This window comes from Penicillium verhagenii (assembly GCF_028828195.1).
Source record: "Penicillium verhagenii strain IBT 33310 chromosome Unknown utg000012l_segment0_segment0, whole genome shotgun sequence".
Classification (NCBI taxonomy): domain Eukaryota; kingdom Fungi; phylum Ascomycota; class Eurotiomycetes; order Eurotiales; family Aspergillaceae; genus Penicillium; species Penicillium verhagenii.
The window spans coordinates 776,490-793,294 of NW_026643176.1; the positions used below are offsets into that span (position 1 = coordinate 776,490).

At 47.3% G+C, this 16,805-nt stretch overlaps 5 protein-coding genes across 5 annotated transcripts; 1 reads left to right on the top strand and 4 right to left on the bottom strand.

Annotated features, from left to right (window-relative positions):
* Positions 1-283: 283 nt before the first annotated feature.
* On the bottom strand, positions 284-1,897 carry N7466_010957 (ammonium permease MEP2; the record flags this gene model as incomplete). Its single annotated transcript, XM_057170346.1, has 4 exons — positions 284-1,310; positions 1,378-1,632; positions 1,689-1,753; positions 1,823-1,897. The coding sequence occupies 4 exons, from the start codon at positions 1,895-1,897 to the stop codon at positions 284-286; spliced, it is 1,422 nt and encodes a 473-aa protein (XP_057016078.1).
* A 2,679-nt stretch (positions 1,898-4,576) lies between these two features.
* Positions 4,577-5,908, bottom strand: N7466_010958 (uncharacterized protein; the record flags this gene model as incomplete). The annotated part of the gene is made up of 1 exon (XM_057170347.1): positions 4,577-5,908. The coding sequence occupies one exon, from the start codon at positions 5,906-5,908 to the stop codon at positions 4,577-4,579; it is 1,332 nt and encodes a 443-aa protein (XP_057016079.1).
* A 642-nt stretch (positions 5,909-6,550) lies between these two features.
* On the bottom strand, positions 6,551-7,198 carry N7466_010959 (uncharacterized protein; the record flags this gene model as incomplete). The annotated part of the gene is made up of 1 exon (XM_057170348.1): positions 6,551-7,198. The coding sequence occupies one exon, from the start codon at positions 7,196-7,198 to the stop codon at positions 6,551-6,553; it is 648 nt and encodes a 215-aa protein (XP_057016080.1).
* Positions 7,199-10,280: 3,082 nt separating this feature from the next.
* Positions 10,281-14,386, top strand: sskB (uncharacterized protein; the record flags this gene model as incomplete). The annotated part of the gene is made up of 2 exons (XM_057170349.1): positions 10,281-12,043; positions 12,094-14,386. The coding sequence occupies 2 exons, from the start codon at positions 10,281-10,283 to the stop codon at positions 14,384-14,386; spliced, it is 4,056 nt and encodes a 1,351-aa protein (XP_057016081.1).
* A 1,021-nt stretch (positions 14,387-15,407) lies between these two features.
* Positions 15,408-16,514, bottom strand: N7466_010961 (GID4/VID24 family protein; the record flags this gene model as incomplete). The annotated part of the gene is made up of 3 exons (XM_057170350.1): positions 15,408-15,474; positions 15,555-16,063; positions 16,149-16,514. 3 exons carry the CDS (start codon positions 16,512-16,514, stop codon positions 15,408-15,410), a joined length of 942 nt encoding a protein of 313 aa, XP_057016082.1.
* Positions 16,515-16,805: the final 291 nt, after the last annotated feature.

Genomic DNA, 16,805 nt, shown 5'->3' on the forward strand with positions numbered 1-16,805 from the left:
TTTTTTATGTTACAACTTTACGGCATAGACAAGTAAATTTGGTATGGCTTTTTTCATTTTATTCATATAAAAAAGGGTATCTATCACAGAATGGGAATAAAGAAATAAAGTTGAAAAAAAAAAGAAAGAAGGATATGGTCCTTAAAGAATTCCAAATGGAAATGCCATGCAAAGAGAAGAAAAAGAAAAGAAAGCGACAAAGTCAAAGCCCCTTATATGCTCAAGCGCCGTCAAGGAAAGAAAAAAGAGAATTAATATAAAGAATGTCTATTTCGCAAGGAAATTAGGCCTTGGTGTCAATGGTGGTAGCGTTCTCGCCGGTCGGTGTCATGGTCCGCTTGGAGCCAGTCTCACTGGCCTCAATACCATTGACAATATCACGAGTGACCTCGACATAATCATAGGCAAACTCGCCAATCTCGGCATCATCGATACCCATGATCTCATCCTCCTCGGGAGCACGAAGGCTGCATCCAGGGATGAGGTTGAGAACGAAGAGGATGATGCATGTTCCGACAAAAGAGTAGGCAGCACCGGACATGGAGTCTGCGAGCTGGTAGCCGAGCTGAATGTAGTTCTTGTTGATCCAGCCACCGGGAATGTCAGTGGCACCATCCAGGTGAGCAATGTAGTCAGCAGCAAAGAGTCCAGTCAGCAGGTTGCCGACCAGACCACCAATGCCGTGGACAGCGAAGATATCCAGAGCATCATCAACGCCCAGCACGAACTTCAACTTTGTAGCGTAGTTGCAAGCGACGGCACCGACAACACCGAAGATGAAAGCAGCCCATGGGGTAACGAAGCCAGAACCGGGAGTAATAGCGACCAGACCAGCGATAACACCGGAGCAGAAGCCGACCGTGGACCACTTGCGCTCGAGGCGGTAATCCAGGAGACACCAGGTTACACCACCGACCGAGGCGGCCAGGTTGGTCACGACAGCGGCCATAACGGCACGCAGGTTAGCAGCCAAAGCGGAACCGGCATTGAAGCCGAACCAGCCGACCCAGAGGAAGACAGTGCCGATAACAACGTGGGTGACGTTGTGAGGGCGGTAATTAAGCTCATGAGTACCGTGACCACGACGCTTGCCCAGCATCAAGGAGTAAGCGAGGGCAGCACAGCCTGAGGAAATGTGGACAGGAGTACCACCGGCGAAGTCCAATCCACCCATCTTGTAAACCCAACCCGAAGAGTTCCATGTCCAGCAGGCGATAGGATCGTAGATGACAGTCGACCAAACGAACATGAAGATGATACAGGGAAGCATGCGGCCACGCTCAGCAATGGCACCGGCAGCAAGGGCAACACTATCGTAGAGGCGTTAGTCAGTCTCGATGCGCGTGCAGTGGGGTTTTGAGGGCTTGGGTTACTCACGTAATAGCGGCGAACATGCCCTGGAAAATGCAGAATAGAATATCGGGAACCGCGGTACTTCCCACAGATGGAGCAGCCAAAACGTTTCTCAAGCCAATGTTCTCCAAATCACCAATGAACTTTCCAGCAGTGTGGGAGAAAGATAGCGAGTAACCCCAGAAGAACCATTGGAACGACACCACACCGACCGACATGATAGACAGCCAAATGAGTGATAATGCTGACTTTCGTCGTGCGAGACCGGAGTAGAAGAATCTAGACAGTTGTATTAGCATTGGGACTATCGAGGCATGATGGAAGTATCTCCGTACCCAACACCCGGAATCATGAGCAAAACCAAAGCGGACGAGGTAATAACCCAGGCAATATCACCACCCTACATCAAGATGCCATGTCAGCTGTTGTCGATTGAGAAAGGTATGGCAGGTATTCGATCGAAGCATACATTGTAGTAGATGTTCAGATTCTCGGTCAACGAGTCACCGCCGGTACTGATGGTACCATTGTAGGTAACCGACATTGTGAACCCCGATTAAAGTGGTACTTCAGGTTTCACAAAGCCCACAATAACGCTAAGGGGAAGGTTCAACTCAGATGGAACCCAGATAAGAAGGGAAAACAGATCCCAAAGTGTATCGAGGGACGGAAAAGGGGAGGATAGGTCGAGACAGGTGATTTAAGAAAGGCAGGAGAGCTGTTCAAAGTGGAAAAAGGAGGATTGAGAAATGATAGATCAAACATGCAGGGACATGGCTAATAATTTAAATAGCGAGACGCACTGTCCGGGACGAGATCAAACGGGGAAGTCTCCACCATCGGACACTAGAAGGCCAAGAACCCCGATCTTAGTTTGATAGTGGAAACCAAGTCGTGGTCATTGTAATTGCTATGAATTATCCAATCTAAGCGATTACAGTGGCCAATACAAGCCCCATTTCGCCATGTCGGGATGTGAATGGGCAGCTTTCCATGGACCCAACCGGGGGATTACGGGTCCCGGTCAGTACTACTAGTATTTAGTACTATACTTTCTTTTTTTTATGGCCCCATCAACATCAAACTCCTATCAATGCACAATTGAATGCATTTTGAATGTCTTTATCTGTCAGTGGGCTACAAGCACAACGTTTCAGCTGAAATAACAAGTATGCACAACATGAACTAGGATTGAAATTCGCCGAGAACGGGAGTCATTTTTTTTTTCAGAGCGGAATCCCAAGTAAAGTTCACATTTTTCCGTCAGCTTTGCATGAACTGATAAGCAGGGGGGGATTAAAAAGGCAATAGATTGATTGATTAGAAGCAGAAGTGACAGGAAGAGGCGAATAATGGGAATTCATCCACAATCCAGGTCCGCGCAGTCAGATCGACGTCTGCGACTGGCTGTAGATATGAGGTTGACCGCCCCACCAATCAGAGCCCGTTGCTTATCTACAGATTCCCCCAGATTGTACAGTCATCTCTACTCAATCCTGTCAATCTTCTGCGCTTATTGCGCAACATTATGTCTGATTTAAAAAAATATTGCCCTGGATATTATTAAATTCCTAATCTCTTTTTTTCTTCTCTTGCTCTGTGACATTTCTTTTTTGTCAATGTAATAACTTATTACTTGTATACAAAAAAAAAAAAAAAGAACCCACTGTGGATACGGAGACTCTTCAGGAGGCTCTTATCAGACAGTCCCGATCAGCCAATCAGCATCAAAGTAAACCGTTCTGCCTTATCGCGGGCCCCTACGCTCAACCGCTCGCACCCAAATTCCCAGAAGGCACGTTTCGTATTCCATTCCAACTACTTCCTCTCGGTCATCACTCCTTCCGATACCATGACCCGGCGCCTCTTACGACACCACTCGAATGTGCCAAGACAAAATGCTTCCGAGTACTTGCAACCTGGGAAATCCCTACAGGGCTATATTCTATGAGTGACTGGGTAATTCGAAATCAAAGCTCGACAAGTCCCAAAAAAGATCGTGATGAGCGATGAGCAATGATCATCCTGGCCCCTGGCAGGGTTCTAAAAGGTTTCACAGTAACCGGCTAGGCTGTGCTCCATATGGAATAGACATTCTCCAATTCGGAAACACCAGGTCCATAAGCAGGTACAAGCGTACAACCTACACCCGGTTTGCCCGAGAACGCATGGGGCGGGAAATTTTATATGCCACGCGGTCCGGGGGTGCCAAGCCCAGATAAGCCTCGCACCCTTCATTGGCCGGGGCTTTGCTCGCTTCGGCATCCCGAGTGGGCGCTTGGCAAGCCCCCCGCGGAGAAATATCCTGACCTCTAGCCTCTTGTGGCTGACGTGGAGATGCAGCATGTATCATGACACTATTGGAAGAAGGATTAAGCCCCTCGCTTGGCAATCTCCGGGGTCGTGACTTCTAAGGTTGTAGTGTATGAGGGATTAAGTCACAAGCCCTACTAGTCTTGAATCAGGTAGACCTCAGAGCACCTGACAACGTTATTCGGATGTTCATATTCCTTAAACAACAGTCAAATGATCGTTTGCCTGTTTCAGATGTGCAAATTTAAACTCTCCTATCCTCTTTAAGATCGTCGACAATAAGATTCAATCTATGGATCCATTGATCGACGTACCCTGAAGCCCACGATGATCTGCACGCAGATCGGAGGGCTCTCATGCATCAATGCTCGATTTATCCCAAAGCAATCTTGAACTAGTCTTTTTCGTGGGCTCCGTGTTTCCGTACGCCTCTATGAGTGGAGAGGAATCTTCAAGTCAACCAATAGATCTGCATATGCATGTACAAATTGCATAGTCAGGAAAAAAAAGAATATCAGAAAGAACCTTCATAGATCCATTTTTAATAAAAATAGACCACATGTGCAAGCTTGGAATTCGTACACATGATGTATAGATCCTACTAGATCATCTTACGAATCTTTCCAGCCTTTCCAAACTTTGAAGTTTTCAATTTCCATATTAAATGACGTGTTAACAAATTTATACGCATTTGAATGGTGCATTAAACGGTGAGAGTTGTCTATAGGATTCGGAATGTTATCAGTATATTTTCAATAGTCATACCGGTTCTCCTTAAGTTGAATTTTTTCCATAGCATAAAAGTATCTCAAAAATAAGGTTTATACACATATAGCCAACATTTGAATTGATACTATATACTAATACTGTCATAACTTCACTTCATTCAAAAAACAGATGTTTCGTAATTTCATCGCACGATGTCTGTCCTCCAGTTCCATAAAAGTGAGCCCAATAATCGGTCAACTAGCCAGCGTACAGGGAACCGTAAGGGCGAGATGCAGTGCGGCGCATATAGGTACCAATCGTCATCGTTATCGATGCTCTGTGGACTCGACAACCTTGTGGACTCGTAGTACTCAGGGTAGAAGCCGCTGTCCTCCCAGTCAATGACCCCGGTGACCACGTAAAAGTCGGTATTTTCTGGATCTTCTTGCACCATGATGTTACATTTCTTCAAATCAGCATGGGTAAATACAGACCCATGTAAATTTTCAATGTCTTCTTTCAAGAAAGATCGGAGTAACTTGACGTAAAAAGGACTGGCGCGATGCTTTGCGGAGAACTGCAATTCGGTAAACCCCCTGGCTGTGGTTATGCCTTTGTACGAGAGATTTTCCATAATGCGCCAGTCTTTGACTCCTTCTCCGCGAAGGCCACCAAGTTCAGCTCCGTCCTCCTGGCGTAAGTTTCTTAGGCGAGAGAATATGGCCTCCAATTGGTTCTGTATAGATAGTTTCCCTTCATGGGATAAGCGCGGCCATACCTTTTGCAACGTGGTTCCCGGAACATAGGACATGAACATGACGCCAATATGGCCAAGCGTAATGAGACCATGAGGTTTGGGAATTGGTAAGTCGGGTGCATTTTCAGCGAGATATTGGAGATTGTGGTACTCAGTGAAATCCTCATGGCAGGAAAAGGTCTTGATGATAAGATCGTCGCTGCATCTGACTACAGCACCATTTCGAATGCTAAGCTGGAATATTATGTCGGAATTCAAGATCAGGTCGTTCAAAGCTGCTGGAACTGATTTTTTTTCAGGTGAACCATCTGCCGTAAGGTGTTGATTGAGGAGCGCTGACGCCTGAGAAGATAGTGGGTAGATTATGCTAGCGGCTTTGACAGCATCAATTTTTCTGCAAAGCCAGTCAAGCGGTTTTGCTGGTTTTTGCGTCACTGGCGTGCTTTCCAAAGATATAGCCTTCTCTTCTTTGGGCTTTGCCCATCTGTATAGCCGATCGTATTCCGCGGGGAAATTGTCGCGCAAGTTGATTTCGGGCTGAGAAAGTACTTTATCTTGAAGGCCATAAACGGTTCTGAAGTTTAGCTGAGTGGCCTCGGATAGGCCTTCGTATTGCCCAACCCGGTGTGCAGCGACATATTTTGTCCCGACCACAGATAGCAGGTCTGCCGCGGGGTCCTTCTCCAGCGCCTGGCGGAAGGATTCCATCAAATCGCGATTCCACGTTTCAGCCTCGGCTCTATCAACGCATTTGGGAAGAGACTTTCGCTTATCCATAGCCGTTTCCATTTAAGAGGCTATACACTGTCTGTCGAATGAGTACTCATGTTCGGTAATACATACCAGGCTCCAGCACATGAGGTTGCCGAAGCGGATCAATTCTCGGCATGATTCGTGAACTACTAGTAGTACTAGTATGTATTCAATTGTTTTGGGCCAGAAAAAAGGTCAAAACTGACCCTCTTCAATCAAAATTATCTTTACAACTCTAGTATAAGTGCTATACAACATAGAAAAGATAATCTTTAGGTCACTTCAACTCTATGTAAGTTTGATCTGTATAATTATGATTATGATTTAGATGATTGTTAGATGATTGCGGTATGGAAATGTTCGGTATGGAAATGTTCAGTCTAGAAATTGAACTTGATCAATTGATGTTTTTGAGCGTCTTTATCATTACTGAGTCTGAGCGCCCTCATACGTACATAAAAGCGGCGGTATCCCAACTAGGAAATCCCTACCCGTCTAAGAAGATCCGGTACGTATAGTGACCTACTAGTGTTTAAGAATTGCCCAGTTCACATTGTCTGCTCGCTAGAATCCAAAAATGACTGTTCAGTTATCCAAACATCAAATCATTACAGATATCTCGATATCAACGACCAGAATATTGACATGTTCAGCAACTTTGGAACATTAGTTGTAGCCGCCCTGGTTGTAACCCTGGTTGGAACCGCCATTGCCGGAGCCTCCCTGGTTGAATCCATCATCATCATCGTTGTTCGATGACTGGAAGCCTCCTTGACTGAATCCTCCTTGGCCAGAGCCACCCTTGTTGGATCCTCCCTGGTTGAAGCCTCCCTGACTGAAGCCGTCATCATCATTGTTGTTCGATGACTGGAAGCCTCCCTGGCTAAATCCTCCTTGGCCAGAACCACCCTTATTGGATCCTCCCTGGTTGGATCCTCCCTGGTTGAAGCCTCCCTGGTTGAAGCCTCCCTGGTTGAATCCATCATCATCATTGTTGTTCGACGACTGGAAGCCTCCCTGGCTAAATCCTCCCTGGTTGGAACCACCTTGATTGGATCCTCCCTGGTTGAAGCCTCCCTGATTAAAGCCATCATCATTATCGTTGTTCGACGACTGGAAGCCTCCCTGGTTGGAAGTGCTCTTGTTAGAGCCTCCTTGGTTGAATCCTCCCTGGTTGGAGGAATTGTTGCCAAAACCAGAATCATTGTTTGACACGGGCTGATAGTCGTCGTTGGAAGAATCGTTGCCAAAACCAGAGTCGTTGTTTGACACGGACTCGAAGTCGTCGTTGCCAGATCGGTTGGATTTGAACATGGTTATTGATGTAAATGTGTTCAAGTGTTTGATATAGGTTTAATAACGATGAAGAGGTCAAAACTTTGGTTTGAAGGTTTGGATGTATAAAAGAGCTGTTGGTTCTGAAGATGACCTTGGGAGAAGAGTTGGATAAGATATAGCTCTAGGTAGGATCATTTGGGTCTACATATACCCCGCTAAGCTTCTGCCAAGGTTTTGTAGATCTACGTCAGTATTGACCTATACAGAGGCAGGAAAGTGCCCGTGTCAGGTTGGGGATTGTTTCGCCGGCAATTCTCAGAGCGGGGTATGCGCCAAAGTCAACTGGTAGAGTTTCTGCAATCAAAGGTGATTGGAAGCGAGGAAAGCAATGTCTCTATTTATTCTTTGGTTTTTCCTTGTTTGAAAAGTTGCCTTTATCTCTGGAAGAAATAGGCGACCCTGTACGAAGTTAATGACGTTGCCTGCAAAGGAGTTTTCCCTTTGCGTTTACAATGATTTACTAGCGTATAAACTAGTATGTAGTACATTAGTATACAATTTTGGACATCAGATACGTCGTGATCGCTAAAAAGGGTGCAATAATACATTCCCAGCGAATAATTCAGGATATCACACAGTTTGATAGTGATCTGCTTCTGCTCAAGTTTGCGTTGATGTAACTTGAAGTCGCGATTTGAATACAGAGATGTTCGATACCAGTAGTATGTAACTCCTTGTTCGGGACTAGTGCTTTCCCCCGCATGAATAACTCTTCGGTGGCTTAGATTGCATCTTCACTTTACCACCATTCTAATTCTCAGATCCGGATTCCTTGCTAAACGAAATCCAGCCACAAAGTCATCCGTTGCGTCAAATGAAATATACAGAATCGCTCACACCCCTCTTTCTTCGAGAATGGTGGATTTTGGCGAGCCCTGATGTGCACGCACCTGCATGCGCTTTACACTCCCGAGGGGAGTCATCAAAGACTCTGCGCCCCAGGGAACGAGTCCAACGCCACGAAATGCTTTTAAGCTTCGGTCTGCACTCTCGTCACCCTCCCTCGGACTCGGATATGCGATGACTCTTTGTGATTTGAGTTACCCTTGATACACCAAGTGCCCACCAACCACCATCCAGTACTTGATCTACATCGGAAAACAATATCACCAGTCTACTATTGGCCAAGACTATACGAGGTTGAGGCTGGGGGGTTGTTGTGGCTCACTTATTGTAAGAAATAGGTCACTCGGCCGCGGGATCTCCGCCCACAATCATCTACGGCCCGTCGGCCATTGAGGACTCGATTTTCTGATAAATCAGAGAAAGTTCAGGTGGACCCTTGCCCCTCTGTTGAGCTCCACGTGGGCTTTTAAACAAAGCCACTGGGGCTGATGACACCATGCGATCGCCGATCTGAGACATATGGCTAGCTGATGCGTCGCTTCGAGTTATCTGAGAACTGTGAGGGGCGAAAAACCATCTTCTGCCTTTCTGATAAGACACAAGTGTTGAGGAAAACTCCATCAGGCTGCTCCTGGAATCAATACGCAAACATCAAGGGTTGATGACAATATCCTGGCTTGTGAGCTTAGGACAAGATTTAAACCTAGGGATTTTCAAGCTCTTGTTTTTGAGTCCTCTCAATGACTTCCGTCTTCAAGTTCTAGCACACCACAATAGAGACCACCGAAGCCAGAATGCCCGAAAACCCCGCCACAGCTTCCTCCCTTGCTTGATCTGTCTGAGTGCTGCATCCTCTAGTACCAGGAACCAAGTGCCCCTCCTGGTCGTGATCACTCGGCCATGGATGCTGTATTCTATTCATACCTAGAGAGCCTATCAAACTCAAGGGCCAGTAAAGCTGCAACCTATCACAAAGTGGGTTCTCGACTTCCCCGGCACCCACCTCTAATCCGTGCAAGAAAATTTGCGAGCCAGTATTACTATGCTTTTCGGATAGGGCGTTTCCTGTTTCATCTTTACGTTTGTCTTGACATTCGATAAACTGATTCCGGAATACCATCTTCTCGCTTACTAGAAGATTTTCTAATCATGTACTAGGCTCGGAAGAAATCCCTTGGGAGCTTCTCAAGGTAAAACTATGGCGAAGAGAAGGCACTGGCCTATGTACTACCGGTATGCATTACATGATATACAGTACGATGTAGGTTTTCTCTAGAATGAATTGTAGTTATAAAGTGTTCAAAAGTGGTGCCGCCAATATTGAGCATTCTAGGTGCATTTTACTACTAGTAGCCTTCAATGCTAGGTACCGAGAAGTATGCGTGAATAAATTTCGAAGTACTGCCCTATATGTAAATACTAACATTTGAATACATATCTATGGATTGATTGTATACACATGTATAGGTAGTACTTTAATGTCACATACTGAATAGCAAGTGCCGACATTTTGAATACATACTACTCATTACATGTAAGTATCCACATAACGGTATGCGCAAGATGGATATGTAGTAAACACCTAGGTAGTAGACGATTTTCCAGTCTAGGCTCGATGAATGCTCACACAACATCAATGGATTAAACCTTAGAATCCGCATACACGAGTGTTATGTGTGCACAGTATATGTACTAGTACTTAAGATAGTACTGGCGTACCTACTCGTAGTAGGTAAGTATACATCCATGGAGTTTAATATAGATGCCTAACATTTGGATGCATGTGCTGAAAATTGATCCAAGTGTCGTTGGATCATATCCATAGATCCTTGTAAACTCTCACAATAACCTTGAAAGTGTTCGTGGTCAGCCCTGGAGGCAACATGATCAGCGCTCATCTCAGCATGGGACACCCGTTTAATCTAATTAATATAATCCCCGACGCTCATTGCCTGCCACGTAAGTAACTCTGACTGTACAAACGAGCTGAAAGTGGCAATATTCAAGGCCGATCTGGTCTGTTGCAGCTGAAACGGTTGAAAAACCAGTTTATGGTGTATAAAAAAATTAATGGGGAGCCACCCCGGAATGCGACCCCATTGGCTCGGCCCCGCCACGCACCGCCACACGCCCCTATCACCTTTCAAGCTTCATCCCCATTGCGAAAGGTGATCCCTCCTGCACGCAGCACAACACGGCCCCTAACTCCACCATGGAGCACCCCGACATCGCCAGCCAGGATTCCGATGGCTCGGGCTCCTCGGATGAGTTTCCCTCACAATATCCTTTGAGGGCCAACTCATCCTTCGTGGAAGCCTTTGATCCGCAAATCCAGACACCTGCCACCACAATCACCTCCTCTCCCCCATCAGCCCATTCCCCTAATCTAACCTCATGGTCTACTACACCGTCAACACGTCCACGAGGGGCTAGTGTTGGAGCATCTTTAGCACTCGAGGCACCCGATGGCCTGGCGATGTCTGCAGATCCGCGACAGCGTCCCTCCGCCCCCGCGAGGACCCCATCCAATACATATGCTCCCCAGCGACGACCACCACAATACATCAGTCTTCAGCAAACCGACCGGGCGCGCTCCGCTTCAGCGAAACGCGGTACCCGACGCGACCCGAATGCCCAATATCGTGCCCAGGAAAAGGCGTATGTGCAGAGGATTCGCGCCAATCCGCAGGCTTGGTCCCATCACTTCAACGACACTCAGGCGAACAACATGATGCTTGGCGATGCAGATCTAGAGGAACCCTCTCCTTCATCTGAGGCGCCTTTCGAAGATGACCCCTACGACCCCGATACCCAACTCTTTCTTCCACACGATAATCTGCCCACAACGGAAGAACTACGCCACCCCAAAAACCAAGAGCGTCTCGAATGGCATTCTATGTTAGCTTCGGTTTTGAAGGGAGATGTGGTCAAACAAGAGAAACAACGATTGCTGGGGTCCACAGAATCCAACCGATCAGCGGCTTTGAGCCAAGCTCTTTGGATCGGTGTTAAGGCGAGAACATGTGGACGGAGTCTTCCTCTTCAGCAAAAGATCATTGAAGATTCCCGCCGCCAACTAGGTCCCAATATTGAGGACATCATCAACTTCCAGATCAAGGGTGAAACTGAAATTGGAAAGGCACCAGGGCAGCAAGTGAAAGATGTCGTGGAGAAAATCGAGCGCTGCGAGAGACTGTATTCCACCCGGAAGGAAATGGAAGTTGCCAATCCTCGCGCAGCTTCGGAAGAATACTACTCGAGCCATGAAGCGATCTTTGCCTGGCACAACATCACAGCCCTCATTAATACAGAATTGGCTGTATTGCAAAGCTGGGTCGGCAACGATGCCCTCGACTTCAGTCAGTCTAGACCAAAACCGTATGGTAGCGATTTGTCTGATGATCTTTCCTTCTTGGATCGTATTATGAAGGAAGACGGTCTGAAGACACTTCAGGGTGATCATAGCATGCTTCAGGGTATCGGCGAGGTTATTCAGAAGGCCAAGAGCACTTTGATCGAGAATTCGGAAGCCTTTGCGATACGCCATCTACCACCTTATATTGAAGAACTTCTCACACTTATCAACTTCCCTTCACGCTTGATTCAAGAAATCATTCGCGTCCGCCTATCATACGCGAAGAACATGAAAGACCCGGCTCAGCAGTCACCAATCCTGGTAGACCAAATGATCTCGCAATTCCAGATCTTGATGAAACTAGCCGTTGAAATCAAGCAACGCTATCTGGCCATCTCAATTCCTCAGCCCGGCTGGGATCTACCACCTTGTGTCGATGAAAACTTTGATTCGGTGGTTCTCGATGCCATGAAGTACTATTTCCGTCTCCTGAACTGGAAACTCAACGCCAACAAGAACACATTCAAAGAAGCCGAAATTTTGGAGCAGGAGTGGGAGTACTCTTATGATATTGGACGACAACTTGAAAGTGGCGATGTCGAGGTGGCTGAGCAGTTCAGGTAAGTACCAAGAAGATGCAACTCATAACAAGGTGCTAATAAGGAAACAGTGCTTTAACTGCCAAGTCCCTTCAACGACTTATGATCCACTTTGAGCGTGAGCTTGTACCGCGAGATAATGAAACTGTCGCGGACATGGACAAGCGTTATAAAAGTATTTTGGACTCTACGCGTATTCGTCAACGGAAGCTCTACCGATTCTCGAGATTTTTGTGCCAGTTGTTTGAGAATGCCACTGAGTATAACATCACTACTGATATTGCATACGAATTTTTTGAGGCTTTGCTCATTTCAGACCACTTCCTGGTCACCTCACCTAACTCGGTTGGCCAGAAAGGCGTCTATTTGATTGCCCACCATTCATTATGGGACCGCCCGACTGATATCCAAGGCATTCTCGCTACATCCTTCCGGGAAGATGGCATCACCCCGGATGTTCCTCAGATCCCATATGTCCTTGTCATTCGCCCAGAAAAGCCAATGGCTTGGGCAGGAAAAGAGATGCAGATTGATATCTTGGAGCAGCCCACGGATGTCCGCCTTGGTAAGCTTCGACTTGTTGTCGAGGGTTTGCAAGAGCGATTGCAGAATGCAAGATTAGAGTTGACGCATCTCACCGGTATTCAATTGGACATGGCAATTGAGCAGCGAGCTAACCTTGGTCGTGTAAACGTGGAGTTGAACAAGATCAAGAAGATCTCTTTCAAGCTTTCCATGGCAATCATGGACAGTGTGGCTGTTCTTAAAAAGCAATTGCGAGACAAGACGTGGGAAAACAATGAGCTGATTCAAGCTTGTTACGCTTTTGCAACCGAGTTTGGAAAGCGTTCCTCCAACTACGTCGATGCCAACAGACGCGCTATGAACAGTGCCCGCTTAGTGGAGCTATCCCTCGATTGGGTCTCTTTCATCTGTGATGAGTGTGATGCTGCCGACCGGAAAACGTTCAAATGGGCGGTTGCTGCCCTTGAATTTGCAATGGCTATCACTTCTAGCCGCCATCTTCTCTCTCTGGATGAGGAACAGTTTGCCCGTCTCCGACTGAAAGTTGCAGGCTGTATGTCTCTTCTCATCTCTCATTTCGATATCATGGGTGCTCGATCATCCCTCGCAGCCCAAGCAGAAAAACAGCGAATGGAGGAGCGGGCCGGAGCCCGGAAGGCTGGCGTTGGCCGGATTTTGAGCGATGAAGAAGCATCCAAGCTTATCCGTGACCAACGGTTTGCCCGTGTGACCGAGATTGAAGACAGTAGAGTTGAAGAGTCTGCCAAACGCCAAGCATTGGGAAGGGTGCTGGAAGGTTCCAACGAGGCCGACCGTTCTCTTACTGTCCTCTCATCATCTGCCACTAATGTTAACTTGCGTTGGCAGCAAGGCCAGTTTATTGGTGGTGGTACATTTGGATCCGTCTATGTTGCTATCAATCTTGACAGCAATTACCTGATGGCTGTCAAGGAGATCCGCTTGCAGGATCCTCAGCTGATCCCCAAGATCGCGCAACAAATTCGCGATGAAATGGGTGTGCTTGAGGTATTGGATCACCCGAACATTGTCTCCTACCATGGTATCGAAGTGCATCGTGACAAGGTTTATATCTTTATGGAGTATTGTTCAGGTGGCTCGCTTGCCAGCTTACTGGAGCATGGTCGGGTTGAGGACGAAACAGTAATCATGGTTTATGCGCTCCAACTCGTGGAGGGGCTGGCCTATTTGCACCAAGCAGGTATTGTGCATCGGGACATTAAGCCCGAGAACATCCTTCTGGACCACAATGGTATTATCAAATACGTGGATTTCGGTGCAGCCAAGATTATCGCTCGATCAGGCCGCACAGTGGCTCCATCGGACGGGCCTAACGGTAACAAAGACCCCCTCATTGGGAAGGATGCCCAGATTACGAATCAACGTAAGACCCAAAAGACCACTACTGGTACCCCCATGTACATGTCGCCGGAAGTGATCCGTGGTGACTCTGCCCACACTCAAAGCGCCGTGGACATTTGGTCTTTGGGCTGTGTGATCCTCGAAATGGCCACCGGCCGCCGGCCATGGTCTACCCTTGATAACGAATGGGCAATCATGTACAACATCGCCCAAGGCAACCAACCTGCTCTCCCAAGCCGTGACCAGCTGAGCGAAATGGGCCTTGAGTTCCTGCGACGCTGCTTTGAATGTGATCCCCTTCGCCGAATTACGGCTGCTGAACTTCTTCAGCATGAGTGGATTGTCTCCATCCGCCAACAGATAGTGGTTGAGCCTTCCACCCCCAGCAGTGAAGCCGGGGGTAGCTACAGTAGCTCCGGCTCGAACAGCCGGCAGAATTCAACCTATGGAGGATTCTGAAGATCTTTTTTCTGACCTCTTATTTTCCCCAATACTTGCTTGCATTCGTCTCCACATGGCAACCTTGTGCTTTTTTTCTGGGATGAATTTTTTCCGACCATCGTGTTCAGTCCATTTGAACACCCTCGCTCAATCTCGAATTGACTTCTACATCCTCGAACGACATCGCATTTGATACCCCCCATGTCCCTTGTTTTCTCATGACGCTTTCTGCTTCTCCTCATATCTCTTTTCCCACTGCTTTTGTTACATTTCGGCCTGCATATACGAAGTCAGATCTACGTACCCTTTTTTTGTTTATTGTTTGGTGTTGGCATCGGTTTTTGATTTTGTGCATGAGGTATCTGGTGTATGAACCGGGACGACATATTAAGATTTTCAGTCAAAGCGTGCATATATGCAATTTCAATTCTCATTTTCCATGCCTGAACTTGTTTTTTTCCATAAGGTTCCCAAGGCCTACGTAGAATGACTCGCTTTACAAAGAATCAAGACGATTGTCCCAAGCGGACTGGAGAGTCTGGAGAGAAGTTCTCGGAACTGAAAATTGAGTGTTTTCACCAAAATGCAGCTTATGAACTGCACAAATATCCCAAATATCCCAAATGACAAGTCCTGAAAGAAATGAAGTGATGTTAAAAGAAGTATTGAAAGAATAGACTGTCCTCGAAAGAAACCCCAAGTTCGCCGGTGAAGGAATATAACGCCATTCATAGTCGTGAGGCATGAGAAAAGATACAATTTGGCAGTGCCGAGGGCTGGAGCGTGGGCCAACGGGGTATAAGAATTTCGGACTTCGTCGAACAGCCATGATTGCGGGAAGTGGTCAGTTAAGTATGGCATCGAGAGTGGAGGAATGGTAGTCGAGGGAGAATCGAGAAGATGCAAAAAGTGGTCATAGCAGATGAGTCGTGCGGTACCAGGAAGCGCTGCTTGGCCTTGGTATTTCAAAAAGAAGGAGAGGAGGAACGAGAACAAAGACATGGAGTGCAGCCAGCGCCAGCAGTCGAACTCGACGAGCCTAGCGGAACTCGACTGCTGGCGCACATCCATGATCCTCGACGTGCTTGAGTTCAAGTTGTTGAAACCTTGACGGGTCAGCGTGAAACTCGTCTTCATAATAGACGGGGGTATATAAGTATAGGTGAAATATATAAATCGAACATACCGTTCGCTCTTAGCATGGAAATAGACACCGCTGACGGATCCCTCTATCTGATTGAAACAAATATAGTAGAAGCCTTCAAAACTAGCACCGGAGATAGTTCGTACGCGGTGGTCAGGAACAAGGAAATACTCCTTCCACCTCATAAACACGTGCTCCCGCTGTGCAAAGTTACGGTACGTGAAGTCAGTTCGCTTCGCCTGTTTGGCAAGCGGTTTCCAGGCCGGAAACCGGGACCAGTGATGTATGTCTGTCTTTTCGTTGGCACCCCATTCTTCATTCCGAGTTTGAAAGGTGTGTTTGGTGCCAATTATTTCGCCTTCAAAGAATGTCGTTAGAGTAGGATGGTCCTCAGTAAGGCCCTGGATGCGCAGGTAGCCACACAAATAGGATTCGGCCATGTCCACGTGCTTGATCTCCACGTCAACGTTATATACTTGTCGATCCGACTGCTGAGTTCCGACGAATCGACTTCCGGAGCGGAGAAATGACGAGGAATGGTTTGGCAACATCTGTAGATAAATTCCGACGTTATTAGTCAATTTACGGCCAAATAATACGTAAAGTAAACTCCAATATTCAAGGCCGGAAGCATACCCTAACGCTTGAAAATTCATAACGCAGTAGTGACGAGTTGGGCGGCGTGACGGGCGACTGGCTACGAGAGCACGACTCCATCGGCGAAGTAGATCTGGGGGGTCCAGTCTCTTCCTCCGCAGTGGCTATCTTCCTCTCCACTCTCAGCGGGTCGGTCGCCAACAGAGCCGTGCCATCGTCGGAGCGACTCAGTACTGACGGCGCAGAGACACTGGCAGGTGAGAGCACATCCTCCAAGCCATCGCGCGTGTCTAGCTCATCTGACTCGTCTTCCCAGGCCGAAATTCGATCGAGTTCCGGGGGACAAGTGCGGGTGGAGATCACCTCGGCGATCGAAGTCGGGTTGTTGTCGCTCGGGGTTGGCATTGGGGGTGAGGTGGATCAGAAAGAGGGGGTAGACATTGGATCGTAGGGCGCGCTTAAATCAAAGAGTCAATCAAAAGCAGCAAAAAGATGAGGGAAGCAGGAAAGAGAAAGGAAGGGGATGGATGGATGATCTTTAAAGGCTTTTACCCGGGGGGCGGACCATCTCAGATGGGGTCATGCGAGCGCATAGCGCGGGGGAGGCGTTTTTTTAAAGCCTGAGGCACCACATTTACGTCAGGCACGCAAGATTGCATAACACACAGACCTTTCTCATGTCTGCAATTGCTAATT